The sequence below is a fragment of the Xenia sp. Carnegie-2017 genome, unplaced genomic scaffold, assembly GCF_021976095.1.
Source record: "Xenia sp. Carnegie-2017 unplaced genomic scaffold, XeniaSp_v1 HiC_scaffold_23, whole genome shotgun sequence".
In the NCBI taxonomy this organism is placed as follows: domain Eukaryota; kingdom Metazoa; phylum Cnidaria; class Anthozoa; order Malacalcyonacea; family Xeniidae; genus Xenia; species Xenia sp. Carnegie-2017.
In genome coordinates this window covers 11,842,096-11,856,114 of record NW_025813486.1, presented here as the reverse complement: position 1 = coordinate 11,856,114, position 14,019 = coordinate 11,842,096, and the positions used below count along the sequence as shown (strand labels likewise).

Here is a 14,019-nt window from a genome sequence, read left to right as displayed (position 1 = left end):
TTACTAAAAAAGCAGATTCACTACACGAACATTAATTATTTTTTCAATTCTCATTAAAAACAGGGATTCCATTTACGGAGCGCGCGTAGAAACCTGCTAGTTCTAGACCGTTTGCAAAGACCTCCAGATCCTCGTACGGAGTATCCGTAAGTCAAAAAGATAAGGTGTTAATGGCGATGTGCATGTACATGGTGAAATCTTGAAATTTACATGCCATAAAATGTCAACTAACGATGTTGACATTTGACATGTGAGATGGCAAGTGCTTACTTTAATTTGGACAAATTCGGGCAAATTAAATACCACGTACGTTAAAAATTATAGTTTCTCATGTGAAAAAATAACAAGACAGAACTACTCAGAAACCAGATTCACTACACGAAAATTTTTTTTTTTTCAATTCTCATTAAAAAACCGGGACTCCATTTACGGAGCGCGCAAAGAAAGCTGCTAGTTCTAGACTGTTTGCAAAGAACTCCAGATTCTCGTCCAGAGTATCCGTGAGTTAAAAATATAATGTCATTATGGCGATGCGCATGTACAAGGTGAAATCCCGAAATTTTCTACAAAAGTTGGAGTATGATCTATAACTTTCTGTATTACTATATAACTACTAATTAACCATTCCATGCCATTCTCTTACACTTGTCTATAAAATGGCCTGTATTAAAACGTAAGATGCTGAATTGAGCCCACTTATTTATCCTCCATCGTGTCTTGAAACATCCCCTCAACAATAAGTTCATTTCGAATTTACTTTTGATGTCAAAAGCTGATCTTGCATCTCCATTTTTGCACGTCATGTGAAATAAACGTTTTAGCCAAAATGAGGTAAATGGGGGCAAAAATTCAAAGAAGATAAAAACATTAATGAAGTTAATACTAAGCTAATTTCAATTGCAGGCGTGTGCTAATGAGCATATTATTATCACAGTACATGTAAGTGCCAAATGTGGTATTTGATATTGCTTAATACGTACATCCTTCCTTAGATAACTACTTAACTTTTCAAAGATTAGCTATAAGCATGTTTTTTTATAGCAAACAGGGGAAACTATCCTAGGTTTGAAATTCATCGTTAACGTTCTGTTATATTTAACTGAGTTACGCTTGAAAGTCTGGATTTTTATTCGTCTGTAAGAATAATTACAATAATTCACTATATCTGCTTATTGCTGTTACTTATTGTTTCCATTCTTTTTTATTACGGGGGAAACAACATAAACTTTGAATAACATGAATGAATTATAATTAATTGTGTTGACATTTGACATGTGAGACGGCATGTGCTTACTTTAATTTGGGTAAATTCGGGCAAATTAAATACCACGTACGTTAAAAATTATAGTTATTCTTCTGGAAAAATAACGAGACGGAATTACTAAAAAACCAGATTCACTACACGAACATTATTATTTTTTCAATTCTCGGTAAAAACCTGGACTCCGTTTACGGAGCGCGCAAAGAAAGCTGCTAGTTCTAGACCGTTTGCAAAGATCTCCAGATCCTCGTACGTAGTATCCGTAAGTCAAAAAGATAAGGTCTTTATGGCGATGTGCATGTACAAGGGGAAATCCCAAAATTTTACAATTTCAATTTTCTTGACAATATACAAAAGTTGGAGTATGATTTATAACTTTCTGTATTAATATGTAACTCTTAATTAATCATTCCATATGATACTCTTACACTTGTCTATAAAATAGCCTTTATTAAAACTTATGATGCTGAATTGAGCCCACTTATTTATCCTCCATCGTGTCCTGAAACATCCCGTCAACAGTAAGCTCATTTCGAGTTTACTTTTGATGTCAAAAGCTGATCTTGCATGTCGATTTTTGCACGTCATGTGAAATAAACGTTTTAGCCAAAATGAGGTAAATGGGGACAAAAATTCAAAGAAGATAAAAAATTAATGAATATAATACTATGCTGATTTCAATTGCAGGTGTGTGCTAATGAGCATATTATCATCACAGTACATGCAAGTGCCAATTGTGGTACTTTATATTGTTTAATACGTACATCCTTCCTTAGATAACTACTTGACTATTCAGTGTTCGCTATAAGCATGTTTTTTTATAGCAAACAGGGAAACTATCCTTGGTTTGAAATTCATCGTTAACGTTCTGTTATATTTAACTGAGGTGCGCTTGCAAGTCTGGATTTATATTCGTCTGTAAGAATAATTACAATAATTCACTATATCTACTTATTGCTGCTACTTATTGTTTCCATTCTTTTTTATTACGGGGGAAACAACATAAACTTTGAATAACATGAATGAATTATTAAGTGCTTTTATAAAGAGGGCAAGAATCTCAAAGAGGAGAAATACACGTCCTGATGAGATTCAGGGAGTCCTATATGGCACAACGAACAACATTGTTATATCAGATAAAATAAATCTATGCACGCAAATAATTGGTAACGATGCGATTTATATTTACCATGTATATAGCTGTACGTGTACAACAAATAGTTGACATCAATAAACGTAAAAAAAACTATTACTTTGGTTGATATTATGCTCGATTGCTGAGCTGTTAAGATTAATATTCTGTGAAATCTGATATTTAAGAAGATGTAGGGCTTGTACATGTAGTTATCTTTTCACAGGCTCGGAAAACGAAAAATGCTGCAAGGGAAAGTAAATGTCAATGTGAGCAAAATTGAGTACACACAGGAATTGTTTCTTAATTCTTATGGCAATGCATACAAGGCAAAATACCAAAACTTTACTATTTCGATAATTTTGGCAGTATTAGTTCATTTGTATATTTAAAGCTGATCTTGGAGCCTATGCGATGCAATTTGATAAACATTTAAGCCACAAGTACATAAATTTAACAGCATACAATGATTACTTTTTGCCAGAATTTGAAGGAATTTCTTGCTTCGCTTGAATATTCCCGGAGAAAGCATTTAATAAACATTTTCAACTCACAATGTTCTGCCGATTTTTACCAGACCAACATTAAAAGTTTAAACAACTTTCAATCATAAAATTTTAAGGGGGAAATACAGAGTTAATGTTAAATCAATATCAACCACGTGTCTTCGCTGCTATTTCATGCATACCCTACGTTATAGAGGTTTACGCAATATTCGAAGATTCCACACGCAAAAGCATGAGTAGAAAATCTTTATGAATTTCAAAACTAGTTTGAGTTCCATTGTACTTTTGGAACACTGAAAGATTCTTCTGTAAAAGAAAATGTCGACATTTTCTCAGTATTGCTTGTATTTGTTTAGTTGAAGACGTTAAACTTGTTAACTCATTGCTGATGTTTGTAAGTGATACCATTTCAATACTTTTTGAAGAAAGAGATTTGATCTGCAATATCGCTCTTTCGTGCTTCGATGGTTTGATTTCACTTTTTCATTTTAACATAAGGATTAATACTTGTTTTATTTATTCTCGTTTTAACGCATGGGAACCGTGTTGTTTCTGGAATCAAATACAGCAATATGGTTGGTATTGAGAGAAAAACTGCAAGAATTAACTTACATTTTTGTAAACGGAATCTATCCGATCAATTACTAAATGCGGTAACGCCAACTAACTATGTTACAAGACTAAACATTGGAATTAAACCAATATAGAATGCACTATAACCAAGTTGCTTTAAACAAATGAACACAAAATCCTCTGCGGTGTTAGCACTTGCACGACAGACAAAAAATCCACCGATAAAATGAATCCATTTGCAGTAAACAAAGACATTTTCAGTGTTTTAATGTACCATTCTTATTGGCGTAGGAAGAACTAGGTTTGTTCAAAACAAGAGACAGCAATAATTAAGACACGCTTGAATGTAATAGCCAAATTTATTCCATTTGAAATAGATGCTAAATGTTTTGGTCGTGTTCAACAATTGTCGAATTAGTCAAATTGGATAAGATTGTTTGCTTCTTTTCTGAAGGTTATTATCTAATTTATATTTGCGAGGCTACTTCCTAGGCTAGCAAGAGCTATACAACCACTCTATGTGTGAATAAAATGTACTCCCCCTTCAGTAAAATTTTTAGTGGGGAATGTAGCGTATGCGCAATTAACCAATTTGCTACATTAAAAAGTGTCCAAGGCGACGTCTGAGACTCGTAATCCTCGGTGATAGTCGGACTTACGAACGATGACGAAGAACACTTTTTTAGCTTTGTAGGAAAAATATCGCAAATTGTTTTGCGAACAATAAATCGTTTCACATAATCCATTGACTAAAGCGAATTTTATGAGAAAAAATTAAATTTTTTTTGTTAAAGTAAATTAGAGTGAATTTAATCATTAAATGATTAAGCTTACTCAATATTAATTTATAATCGAAAGTTTACGGTAAAATTGTACTTTGCGTAAGGTCATTTAAAAAAATGACATGAATCCAAGCGCACATACATATCATATGAATGTAGTACCACTGAGTGATATAAAGACTGGATAACGCAAACTAATTATGGTGCATACAAAATTTTGAAGCCAATTTTGACAGTGGCGGCCATATTGGACTATCCTCTTCTAGTATATATATTTGTAATGAATTTTTCTTGGAATATGTATTGTTGTAATTTTCTCTTTCCGAAATCATGTCAAACCTTTTATTATGATATTTTAACAACATGAGAAGATTTGCATATGAAATTTAGCGAACTTGAGTTTTCGCCAAAAAAACCGTTCTGTTACAGTCTTTTTTTGTCCCAGGACTAAAATATATGATCCAAAATAAATGCAAAAGTAGCAGTTTGTTATATAAAACGTTTTCTATGTTCCAATACGGCCAATTAAAAGCAAAAAAATTATTGGTTCAGCTTACGTGCAAAGTAATGCGCAAAAATGGAATTGTACGAGGTTTTAATAACGGCTTTATTGCTTACAGTTAATGTTTTTGGGTTTTTCTCAAAAATAAAAATTTCAAACATGGCCCTACAAAAAATACATTCACTGTAAACCAGCTGCACAAATAAACGCAACAAATAACTTGATCGTGCCTTTCTACAAACTAAGTGCATAAATGACTAGTAACAACAGCTGCGACAAAAACTATTACTCCTAAACCAACTGCATCGCATCCATCAAAGAAAGCAAATTTATATTTCCCATATTCAAATTAGTTGATTGATTCAGCAATAAGAAGTATAAGCATTAATCATAACGTAAAAACTCAAAGATTCCACCCAGCAAAAACATGAACAAAAATTCTTTATGATTTTCAAAAATATTTTGAATTTTACTGCTCTTTTCTCTTCTATATGTTTGTCTCTCATGAATGGTCAGGTATATATGTTCAACCATTAAAGTTTTGTTGCCTTTATATGTCAATAGCTTAATAATGGAACACTTTGATTTGAATCAGTGTTCTTACGCGCTTTGAGAGCTTTATGTTGATTACTCTGTAATTTAGTATGAGCACTTACCGCAGCGGATCCAGTGTATTCAAAATAAAGTCTTTTTCGTCACTGTTATACGTCACTAGGACGTCATGTGAGATAGAGCGCACGATATGAAGATTTGTTAGAGCGAAAATTTCACAGCGATCAGTTTAAAAAAGTTCCTTTCGACACTTTATTACAAACTATGGCTACTACAAGTGAAGAGCATACAACAAGGGATGATGTCGGAGATGAAGCAGCAGTTCTGGGTTTTGCTAAACACGATAAACAAGATGACATGATGGAAGAAAGCGAAGAAGTGAAAGTCACATCAAAGAATTTGAATGTGACAACCGCCTTTTGTAGAATGAGTAAACAATGACTGCACTAAGTGAATCACTCAGGTTGATGCAGCAAAGATCAGTATTCTCAACAGTAGAATCTACTTGTAAGAGGAAAGCAAGTGCTTTAGTCAGGGCATGACCCAGATTGTGAAGTCTTGTTGGCACAAAACGAAGAACCTGCGACCAAGCGCAAATATTAAGAAGAACAACTAGCAGTGGACCCATTGCTAGAAGAAATTTCGCAGACTCTGGACGAAGCTGAGAAGACTTAACCAATCATCAACTTGGCGTAATGAACAAACTTTTCAAACATTTTATAATAAACCAATTGAGGCGAAGAACTTTGGAAATGATCTAATTTCTACCATTTGTGAGAAATGAAATGTGAAACTTCAATTATATTATTTTTTTATTAGTTTTTGCTCGTGTCCACATTGCTTTAAAATCTCACATGACTTCCAGGTGACGTAGAACAGTGACGAAATAGAATTAGAAAATTAAACGAGATTTGCCTGAAGTCGAAGTTTGATTGAAATTCTATGAGCTACTGTTCAGGAATTAGGAAGTCAACAAACCAACTAATAACTTACTTCTTTTCAAATGATGTTAAATACTACTTGCCTCCTAATATGTATGTGGACGCTAGCAAATTTTTAATAACTGATCTTGATGTCACGCGCTCTATCTGCCATGACTTCTTGCTTTCTGAACAGTAACTCATAGAATTTCAAACTTCGACTTCACGTAAGTCACATTTAATTTTCTAATTATAGCTCCTCAATTTTAAACTCAAATTACTGATTTCATCCTCAATAATGGAATCAAGACAGCTGATAAGATTGTGTTGAATTTTTGTGGATACCCAAGTAAATCTTCTGTCACCAACTAAATCACATTCTGCTAGTCTACGGTGCAGTCGACGTTCAAATACAGAATCAAAGTTACCAAACATTCGAGCTGCACTCTATAATTACTTTTGTTCAAGCTACCTTCGAGCTCATCGTGATCTCTAAATGGCAAATTTTTTTTGATAAATACAGCACTGCCTCAGTAACAGTTTTTAAAATTTCTCGATTTTGTCTTACCTCCTCATTGTCACGCTGCTTCCTATTGACGAAATGGTGAATTGAGTTCTCTAATAACTGGAGCGGCTATCACAAGTGCGGCTTTAGATGTCGGATTTTCTCAAAAAAATGGTGGAATTGACCTACTTCCGCTGAGATTTACTGATATTGATCGCTTTTCAGAAAATTTCATGATTTTTCACTTCCCCTGAAGAAGACGTGAGGAAAAACTATGTATGTTTATGGCAATCGGCAAGAAATTCTATGATGAAAATCAAGGTAATTCGTGGCAGCGAGTAAACCGTGGTTGCTGTTTATCTGCTCCTGCGAGGGAAGCTTTTATAACTACCGAGGAAGGAACTGTTTGTTGGCTGCATATCGATGCAGATGTGCGATGCAGCAAGTTTATTACATAATCAAACTTATTTGCCCGATTAAACTTTGTAGTCCAGACAAACCAGACAAAAAAAAGTACGCAAGGGCTTGTCTCTACGGTTACTGCGAGAAGTATTAGCTCATTCTGAATCATTCATTCTCATAACTTTTTAGCTTTATTTCATGTCAAACGGCCTTTTGGTTTTTCGTCACAATTGTAGCATTTGTACTTGTTCATGCATGCCGCTTTTTATATATGAATAAATCGTCGAAAGTTATTGCTTCACTCAACACGTATGCTTTTCTGTGATTATTTTTCATTTGAATTTCAAAAAGATTCAAGTTATCTAGCATAAGAGATGATGAATTATTTATGTCATTAATAAATGAAAATAAATATAGAGTCCTTAAGTGTGACGTCATGTTACCATGGAGGTAAAAAATGCAGTTCTAAACAAAATATCTTATGCGAGCGCTTTGGACACGCTTCCTTTGTTTTGAATGTCTAAAGCTTTAATTATCCAGTGTAATCCCACAAAAGACAATAAAAAAAAACCAGGAATGGTTAAAAGGTAATCCAAGGGATCAACTTTTGTTTAAGAAGTGTAAAGGACGCGGGTCAAACGGGCAAAATGGTTTACTGTTTTGCTCCTACATGTGGCCATTCGTCGGAGGGCAACACTTGCAAGTTCTTTGCTTTTCCAAGCGCTACAATGTTGAACGACGAGTACAAGAGATGGTTCGACTCATAAGGTATGAACTGATATTCAAAAAGAATTCCTTATTCGGTGAAAATTTGATGAATTACGTGATTTTAGGTGAGATTTATGGACTCTATTCATGTGAAGAGTTGACATCAGGACATGAGGGAGAATCATCGAATACTGAATGATAGAAGCTTCAGCTAGTTGTCTTTTTAACGGTCGCTTTGTATTTTCCGTAGCCAAAACCTTAAATCTTAGTGCTTTGGAAGGTATAATCCATCAATTTTGAGGATCAAATTTTTATCACTTTAATGAAAGTATGACAGAACAACACACAGCTTCACCTAGCCCAATTGTTTCATTGTAGTGTGGCCACAATTTCTAACATTGTTATAGCATTCACTCATGTTTTGCATGAAATTTTGTTTGACGACCTAATGACGTCGATTCCATCCCAGAAACAAAAGAACAAGATCTCTGCACCCTCCTCTTTCAGGCAGTTTGAATCCTGTCTGCACAGATATTGAGCTTGCTGCACCGGGATTGATGAGTCAGCAAAATGCAACCTTTTTATCATACAGAGGAATGAATTCCTTTAAGGTAATAGTTGGTGTTGCACCAAATGGAGTCATTACTTATGTCAGTCGGCTGTATCCAGGTTCTGTTTCAGACAAGGCCATTGTGCAACAGTCTGGACTCCTTAATCACTTGACAGCTGGAGATATGATTCTGGCGGACAAGGGTTTCCTTATCCAGGATGTTGTACCACATGGTGTCTGTGTCAATATCCCACCTTTTCTGAATAATGGAACTTTCACAGAGAGTGAGGTCAAGAAAACAAAAGCCATAGCTAAAGCACAGGTTCATGTCGAAAGAGCCAATGCTAGGCTGAAAGACTTCAAAATTTTAGGTGTCATTCCTTTGTATTTGCACTGCTATGCTGGCATTTTGTTTCAGTTATGTGCAACACTTGTAAATTTGCAATTTCCTCTCATCAAAGAGGGATGCGAAGATATGGTTTTTGAGTAGTTTTATGCTTGAAGACTACATTGGACAGTTTTTTAATAATTATTGTTGTTCAAATAGAAATAAAATAATTTGTAGACTGAGGCTTACTTAGAAGAAAATACAGCTAGAGGGGTGTGGGGGGGGGGTGGAGCATTCTAATATAACAGTAAAGGGATTACAATATTTAAAGGTGATTTTACCTCCTAGGGATTACAATATTTATCATCTGGTACAGCCTGGGTGTACATAGGGTGTCAAATTAGATCACTGCGAGAATTCTTTTATCATGTTTAGGAGAACAGAAGTTAAAAGAAGTTTTGACATATGTTTTACAATGGATGTCTTTTGGGGGATAAAAATAATAGCAAGTACTGCCCACAGTTACCCTAAAGGAGTCTTTCTGAACATTTCCCATGAGCATCCCATCACTTCTATATGGGAATTTTCCTTCCCCCTAGGAAAACAACATTAAATGATGTACCATATTTCCATGTCTTTTAAATACCATGTTATCCTTGTGTTTATTAATAAAAATGCAAATATATGTATAGCCTGTTACCACAACTCCCTCACACCAAACTAGTAGTGGTAGGTCAATTTGAGGACTGAAAACCGACGAGTATCATTATTTTTTAAAACAAATCGTTCATTAAAAAGCCTTTTTTATTTCACTACAAGAGAACATCACGCCCTCGTGTTCATTTGGGCAACAAAAACAGTCTAAAACTTAATCTTGACATTTGGCATTCACCGTCACTTTATAAACCTTTTGTTTCATTCTTGCGTGTACTTCTCCTCGTAAAACACTCTGCTGGTAAGTAAATGCTTCAATGTGATCTGACTTAAGTGGTTTTCCCCCTTTTTATAGATTTCTTTTCTTCTGAGAAGAAAAAAAAAGCGAAGCGATGGATAATGTCTCCATTTTGAATCGAATGGGCGCTTGTTTGGAACTGAGATTTTTAGCACCATGGAAACGTGACGTCACCACTTAAGGACTCTATTGTATATAAATTAAAAGTAACCTTTGAGATTTTTATAGTCTTCCTTCTGAACTGGACATGCACCAAATACTTGTTAAGTTGTTGAACATTATTATTTTATTGTATTGATTTATGAAATGGGCAAAAATTAAAATAATGACTTGTGAATTGTAGTATAATGGTGTTTAAATCATATTCGAAGCCTGTAATTTGAATGATAAATACAGTTTTTACTTCAATAATAAATCATATATACCCTTATTAACCATTAATAAATACCAGTTGCTTTTGGATTTTTCCCCTTTGAGTATTTCACATACGGAGTTGTGCATACAAAAATGATGAAGTACATGTAGACTATACTGACTTATGAAAGTTTGGCAAAAAGAAACAATTGAGTTTTCTATACATTTATGCTAGAAGAATGCTTTTCAGAAGGCAATAAATTGTACTACCTCTATCTCATCCATATCATGAACAGACTTGAACAAAAAATTGAAGAAACACTTGGAAAAGTCAAAAATATTTCCAGTTTTTATAAAAGCAGGAACGATATAGTAGTTTTCTAAGAACGATATAGTAGTTTTCACTACTGAATCTTAAATGCTTCAATATAGCATGCCTTGGATATTATTAACATTGAAACAACACTCTACTGAAAAATTTGGATAAATATATGACATGATTTTACCATTTAGTTATAAGAAAGTGCGTCATCAATCATCAGTCTCAGTATTAATATCTACATAAACACAAACTTAATGACCATTTTACAGTTTTGTTAAGTGACACTGCATTAAGCATCCAAGCAGACACAACTAACTTGCCTTGCCATCTTTCTTTTGCACCTTTACTTAACTTTCAAATCATTCAAGGTATCCTTAGTAAATCAATTGTGTCCATAAAATTAGACATTATCAAACAACTCTTGAAATAGTGTTGATACTGCATCATATTACAGAAACACTTTGCTAACTGATCATTCCTTCATGTTGTATGTAAGTAAATCAGAACAACTTCTTCTCCATTTTATGATTACTGTATGGGGCATTTCTTCATGTTATATATCCACTGAGCGGGAGACTTTTTTTCTCACCTGTGAAAGCGAGATGTTTCATTTTGTGCACATCGCGACATCCATAAAAGAAATGCCAAAAATATATCGCGTTTGTTTTTAAAAAATTATATACAATTTACTATAGACATAAGGGGGAGGACGAGAGTAATTTTGTTCTGCAAAGCGAACATTTCAGGGGAAATAGGCCAATTGACATCCATGTTTTTGACAACATCGCCCCAGTCCATATAGCCCTTCCGGTTTATTATAGAACTTAAGAGTCCCACTCTAATATAAAATCTGTAAAATCGGTACCAGTCTTAGTTGCGCGGCCAAATTAATGGCAGCCAGTAAATAGCAGCAAGTTGACTATGTTGTATTGCTAAATGCGTTAATCGATATATCGACATTGATTGGTTAAAGGATTTTCTTATAATCACGCGTGACCTGTGTAATCTCACAACATGACTAGGGTAAGTAAGGATCACCTGCTCGGTACACTGCTGGGATTACTCTAGCTCTGTGTAAACATGCCCTGACTTTCGGTATCCCGATTAATAACTGCGTCAACTACAGCCGTCGACAAAAAGTCAGAAAAAATAAAAGAAATTTATTTTCGTCTTTTTAAATGCTAATGAATTTATTACAAAGTCATCACTAGAAAATGAAAAATTCAGAAGAAAAAAAATCCAAAGCCCTATTTAGTAAAAACTTCCACTTTCATACAAGTGTGTCCATGATTGTCGCCTTCGGTATGACCTGAAAGATCTTCTCCGTACCAGAACCTAAATACCTGACCATGATACATATATTGATAACCAGGAAGAGCGAAGACGAGTAAACGGGAATTCTCGTTGTATCCAGGCATTTCGTACCAGTTACCTCTGACAGGTTTAACCAAAAGAGGTGAGGGGAAAATGCGTTTATTTCTATTGTCTGAAGAAAATCAAAATAAAACACGTTAAATGCGTTGATTGACTGATTATGGCGAGACATTTTATTTTTTTGCAACCAAGTAAAACTACCATGTGAAGCGTTCTGTAGATGAACTTTTTACTCTAGACATACAGTAAAACCTTATCAAGTTATTATATCAGCCAACTTTTCTTCGTATCACCGTTGGTGACCCCTCCAATATATCATGAAACATACATCTTGGTAAGGGCGAATTCTTATAGGGAATATCAGCTGTCGCTTTTCTGGTATATTATGCATATTTTGCAAGCGTACCTTACGGTACGTAACTACTTATACAATACGTAACAATAAATAGTGTAACTACTTATTGCAGTAAAAAGTTAATGCGCTGATTGCTAAAGAATTTTAATATTTTTTCCACCTGTGACAATCATGTTGAGTGTTCTTCTGTTATCACCATATCTACAACCCCAGTTCGTTCTGGATCCAGAACGACATCCAATTTTACCACCAAGATGTGTCAATTTCATTGCAATGATGAATGAATGTCCCCTGATTGCAATCGCCCGAAAATTATTGTTCCTGGCACCAACGCAAATTCTTGGAGCAACTTGTTTCCATCCTATTAAACGAGTGTTTTATACTGATAAGATAATTTTCTATAAATGCCCACCAATAACTTTCGTTTATGCAGTCGAATTCAATCGCGTCAACGACTTATATCAGATTCAGATTTGGTTTCATTAAAATTTCAAATGGAAATTTGTGTTGTATGGCAAAAACTATCATACATATAAGGCGAATGTCTATCATCAACATTCAAGAAATAAAGAAAAAATTCTGCACTTTAATTTTTTTAAGTACTTTAATCTGAAGCTATTCGTTAAGAAATGCAGTAGATTTGCACGACCGCATAACCATGTGACTTTTCTTGAAGATCGATTCTGTAAAGCGGGACATAAAAGAATAGTCTTTTTGTTTTTAGCAACGTACCTGCAAATGCCAAGGTTATGGAGAATGCCAAAAAGATGATCAAGCTTTTGAAGTGCATGTTTACGCTGTTAAAATAAGAAGTTTGCAATTAACATTCAAAATTGAAAACGTATAAATCACTACCTAGATAATTCAAAAAGAAATCGACTAAACAAATGTGGAATTAAATTAATTGAGAGATGCTGTATATTCTTTCACGTTTTCTAGGTAAAAACATAACCAACCATAACTCATTCCAGTGTAAAGACCTCAACTTTCCACTGTAGACCAAAGATATACACAAGTTTACCTTATAATAACGACTTTGTGAATACTATCATTCAAAACTTTTCGTAGATACTTCTTCTTGCCTTGTCCCGCATCGACTAAAATTTCTATGCAGATGCTGTTATTTGTAGACTGGCAACTGAATATTTTAAATTACGTATTACTTATGATAAATAAGTTTTCTTTGTGATGAAAGACTCAACAAAGACTTTTCTCTAGTCAAGTACTCTTTTTGCCATAAGGACTTCTTGACTTTTGTTTATATCCGCCACTAGAAATGCCACTTTAATGTCTCAATGAGACAAAGCACGGATACACAAAGAATTAATAATATTTTAGAAGTAAAGCAAGAATGTAAATTTTAGAAATTTACTAAGCAAAAATTCAAAGCAGAGTTAGTTTATGAAAACTATTAAAAAAATAGTTGTTTTTTTCGCTCGGTTAGAATAATTCACTATATCTACTTATTGCTGTTACTTATTGTTTCCATTCTTCTTGATTACGGGGGAAACAACATAAACTTTGAATAATAATAATACCAGTATATAACTAACTATGTTGACATTTGACATGTGAGACGGCATGTGCTTACTTTAATTTGGGCAAATTCGGGCAAATTAAATACCACGTACGTTAAAAATTATAGTTTCTCATGTGAAAAAATAACGAGACAGAACTACTCAAAAACCAGATTCATTACACGAAAATTAATTATTTTTTCAATTCTCATTAAAAAACCGAGACTCCATTTACGGAGAGCGCAAAGAAAGCTGCTAGTACTAGACCGTTTGCAAAGAACTCCAGGTCCTCGTACGGAGTATCCGTGAGTGAAAAGTATAAGGTCATTATGGCGAGGTGCATGACATGGTGAAATCCCGAAATATTACAATTTCAATTTTCTTGACAATATACAAAAGTTGGAGTATGATCTATAACTTTCTG

The 14,019-nt window shown here is 34.2% G+C and overlaps 2 protein-coding genes across 2 annotated transcripts; one reads left to right on the top strand and one right to left on the bottom strand.

Moving 5' to 3' along the window:
* Positions 1 to 7,603: 7,603 nt before the first annotated feature.
* Positions 7,604 to 8,957, top strand: LOC124449560. Its single transcript, XM_047000499.1, is given in 3 exon segments — positions 7,604 to 7,903; positions 7,969 to 8,365; positions 8,367 to 8,957. Coding segments are annotated over 2 exon segments (591 nt in total). The 5' UTR covers positions 7,604 to 7,903; positions 7,969 to 8,291; the 3' UTR covers positions 8,884 to 8,957.
* A 2,532-nt stretch (positions 8,958 to 11,489) lies between these two features.
* On the bottom strand, positions 11,490 to 13,199 carry LOC124449424. Its single transcript, XM_047000345.1, has 4 exons — positions 13,100 to 13,199; positions 12,811 to 12,875; positions 12,239 to 12,439; positions 11,490 to 11,835 (listed from the first exon to the last, which is right to left on the bottom strand). The coding sequence occupies exons 2-4, from the start codon at positions 12,866 to 12,868 to the stop codon at positions 11,597 to 11,599; spliced, it is 498 nt and encodes a 165-aa protein (XP_046856301.1). The 5' UTR covers positions 12,869 to 12,875; positions 13,100 to 13,199; the 3' UTR covers positions 11,490 to 11,596.
* Positions 13,200 to 14,019: the final 820 nt, after the last annotated feature.

Bases quoted from the DNA above. Each gene is read 5' to 3' on its own strand.
- LOC124449424 (XM_047000345.1), bottom strand. From the start codon at position 12,868: ATGCACTTCAAAAGCTTGATCATCTTTTTGGCATTCTCCATAACCTTG. The intron at 12,440-12,810 runs GTACGTTGCTAA...CTCGTTTAATAG, and splicing joins CATAACCTTGGCATTTGCAG to GATGGAAACAAGTTGCTCCA. The intron at 11,836-12,238 runs GTGGAAAAAATA...GATTTTCTTCAG, and splicing joins ACTCAACATGATTGTCACAG to ACAATAGAAATAAACGCATT.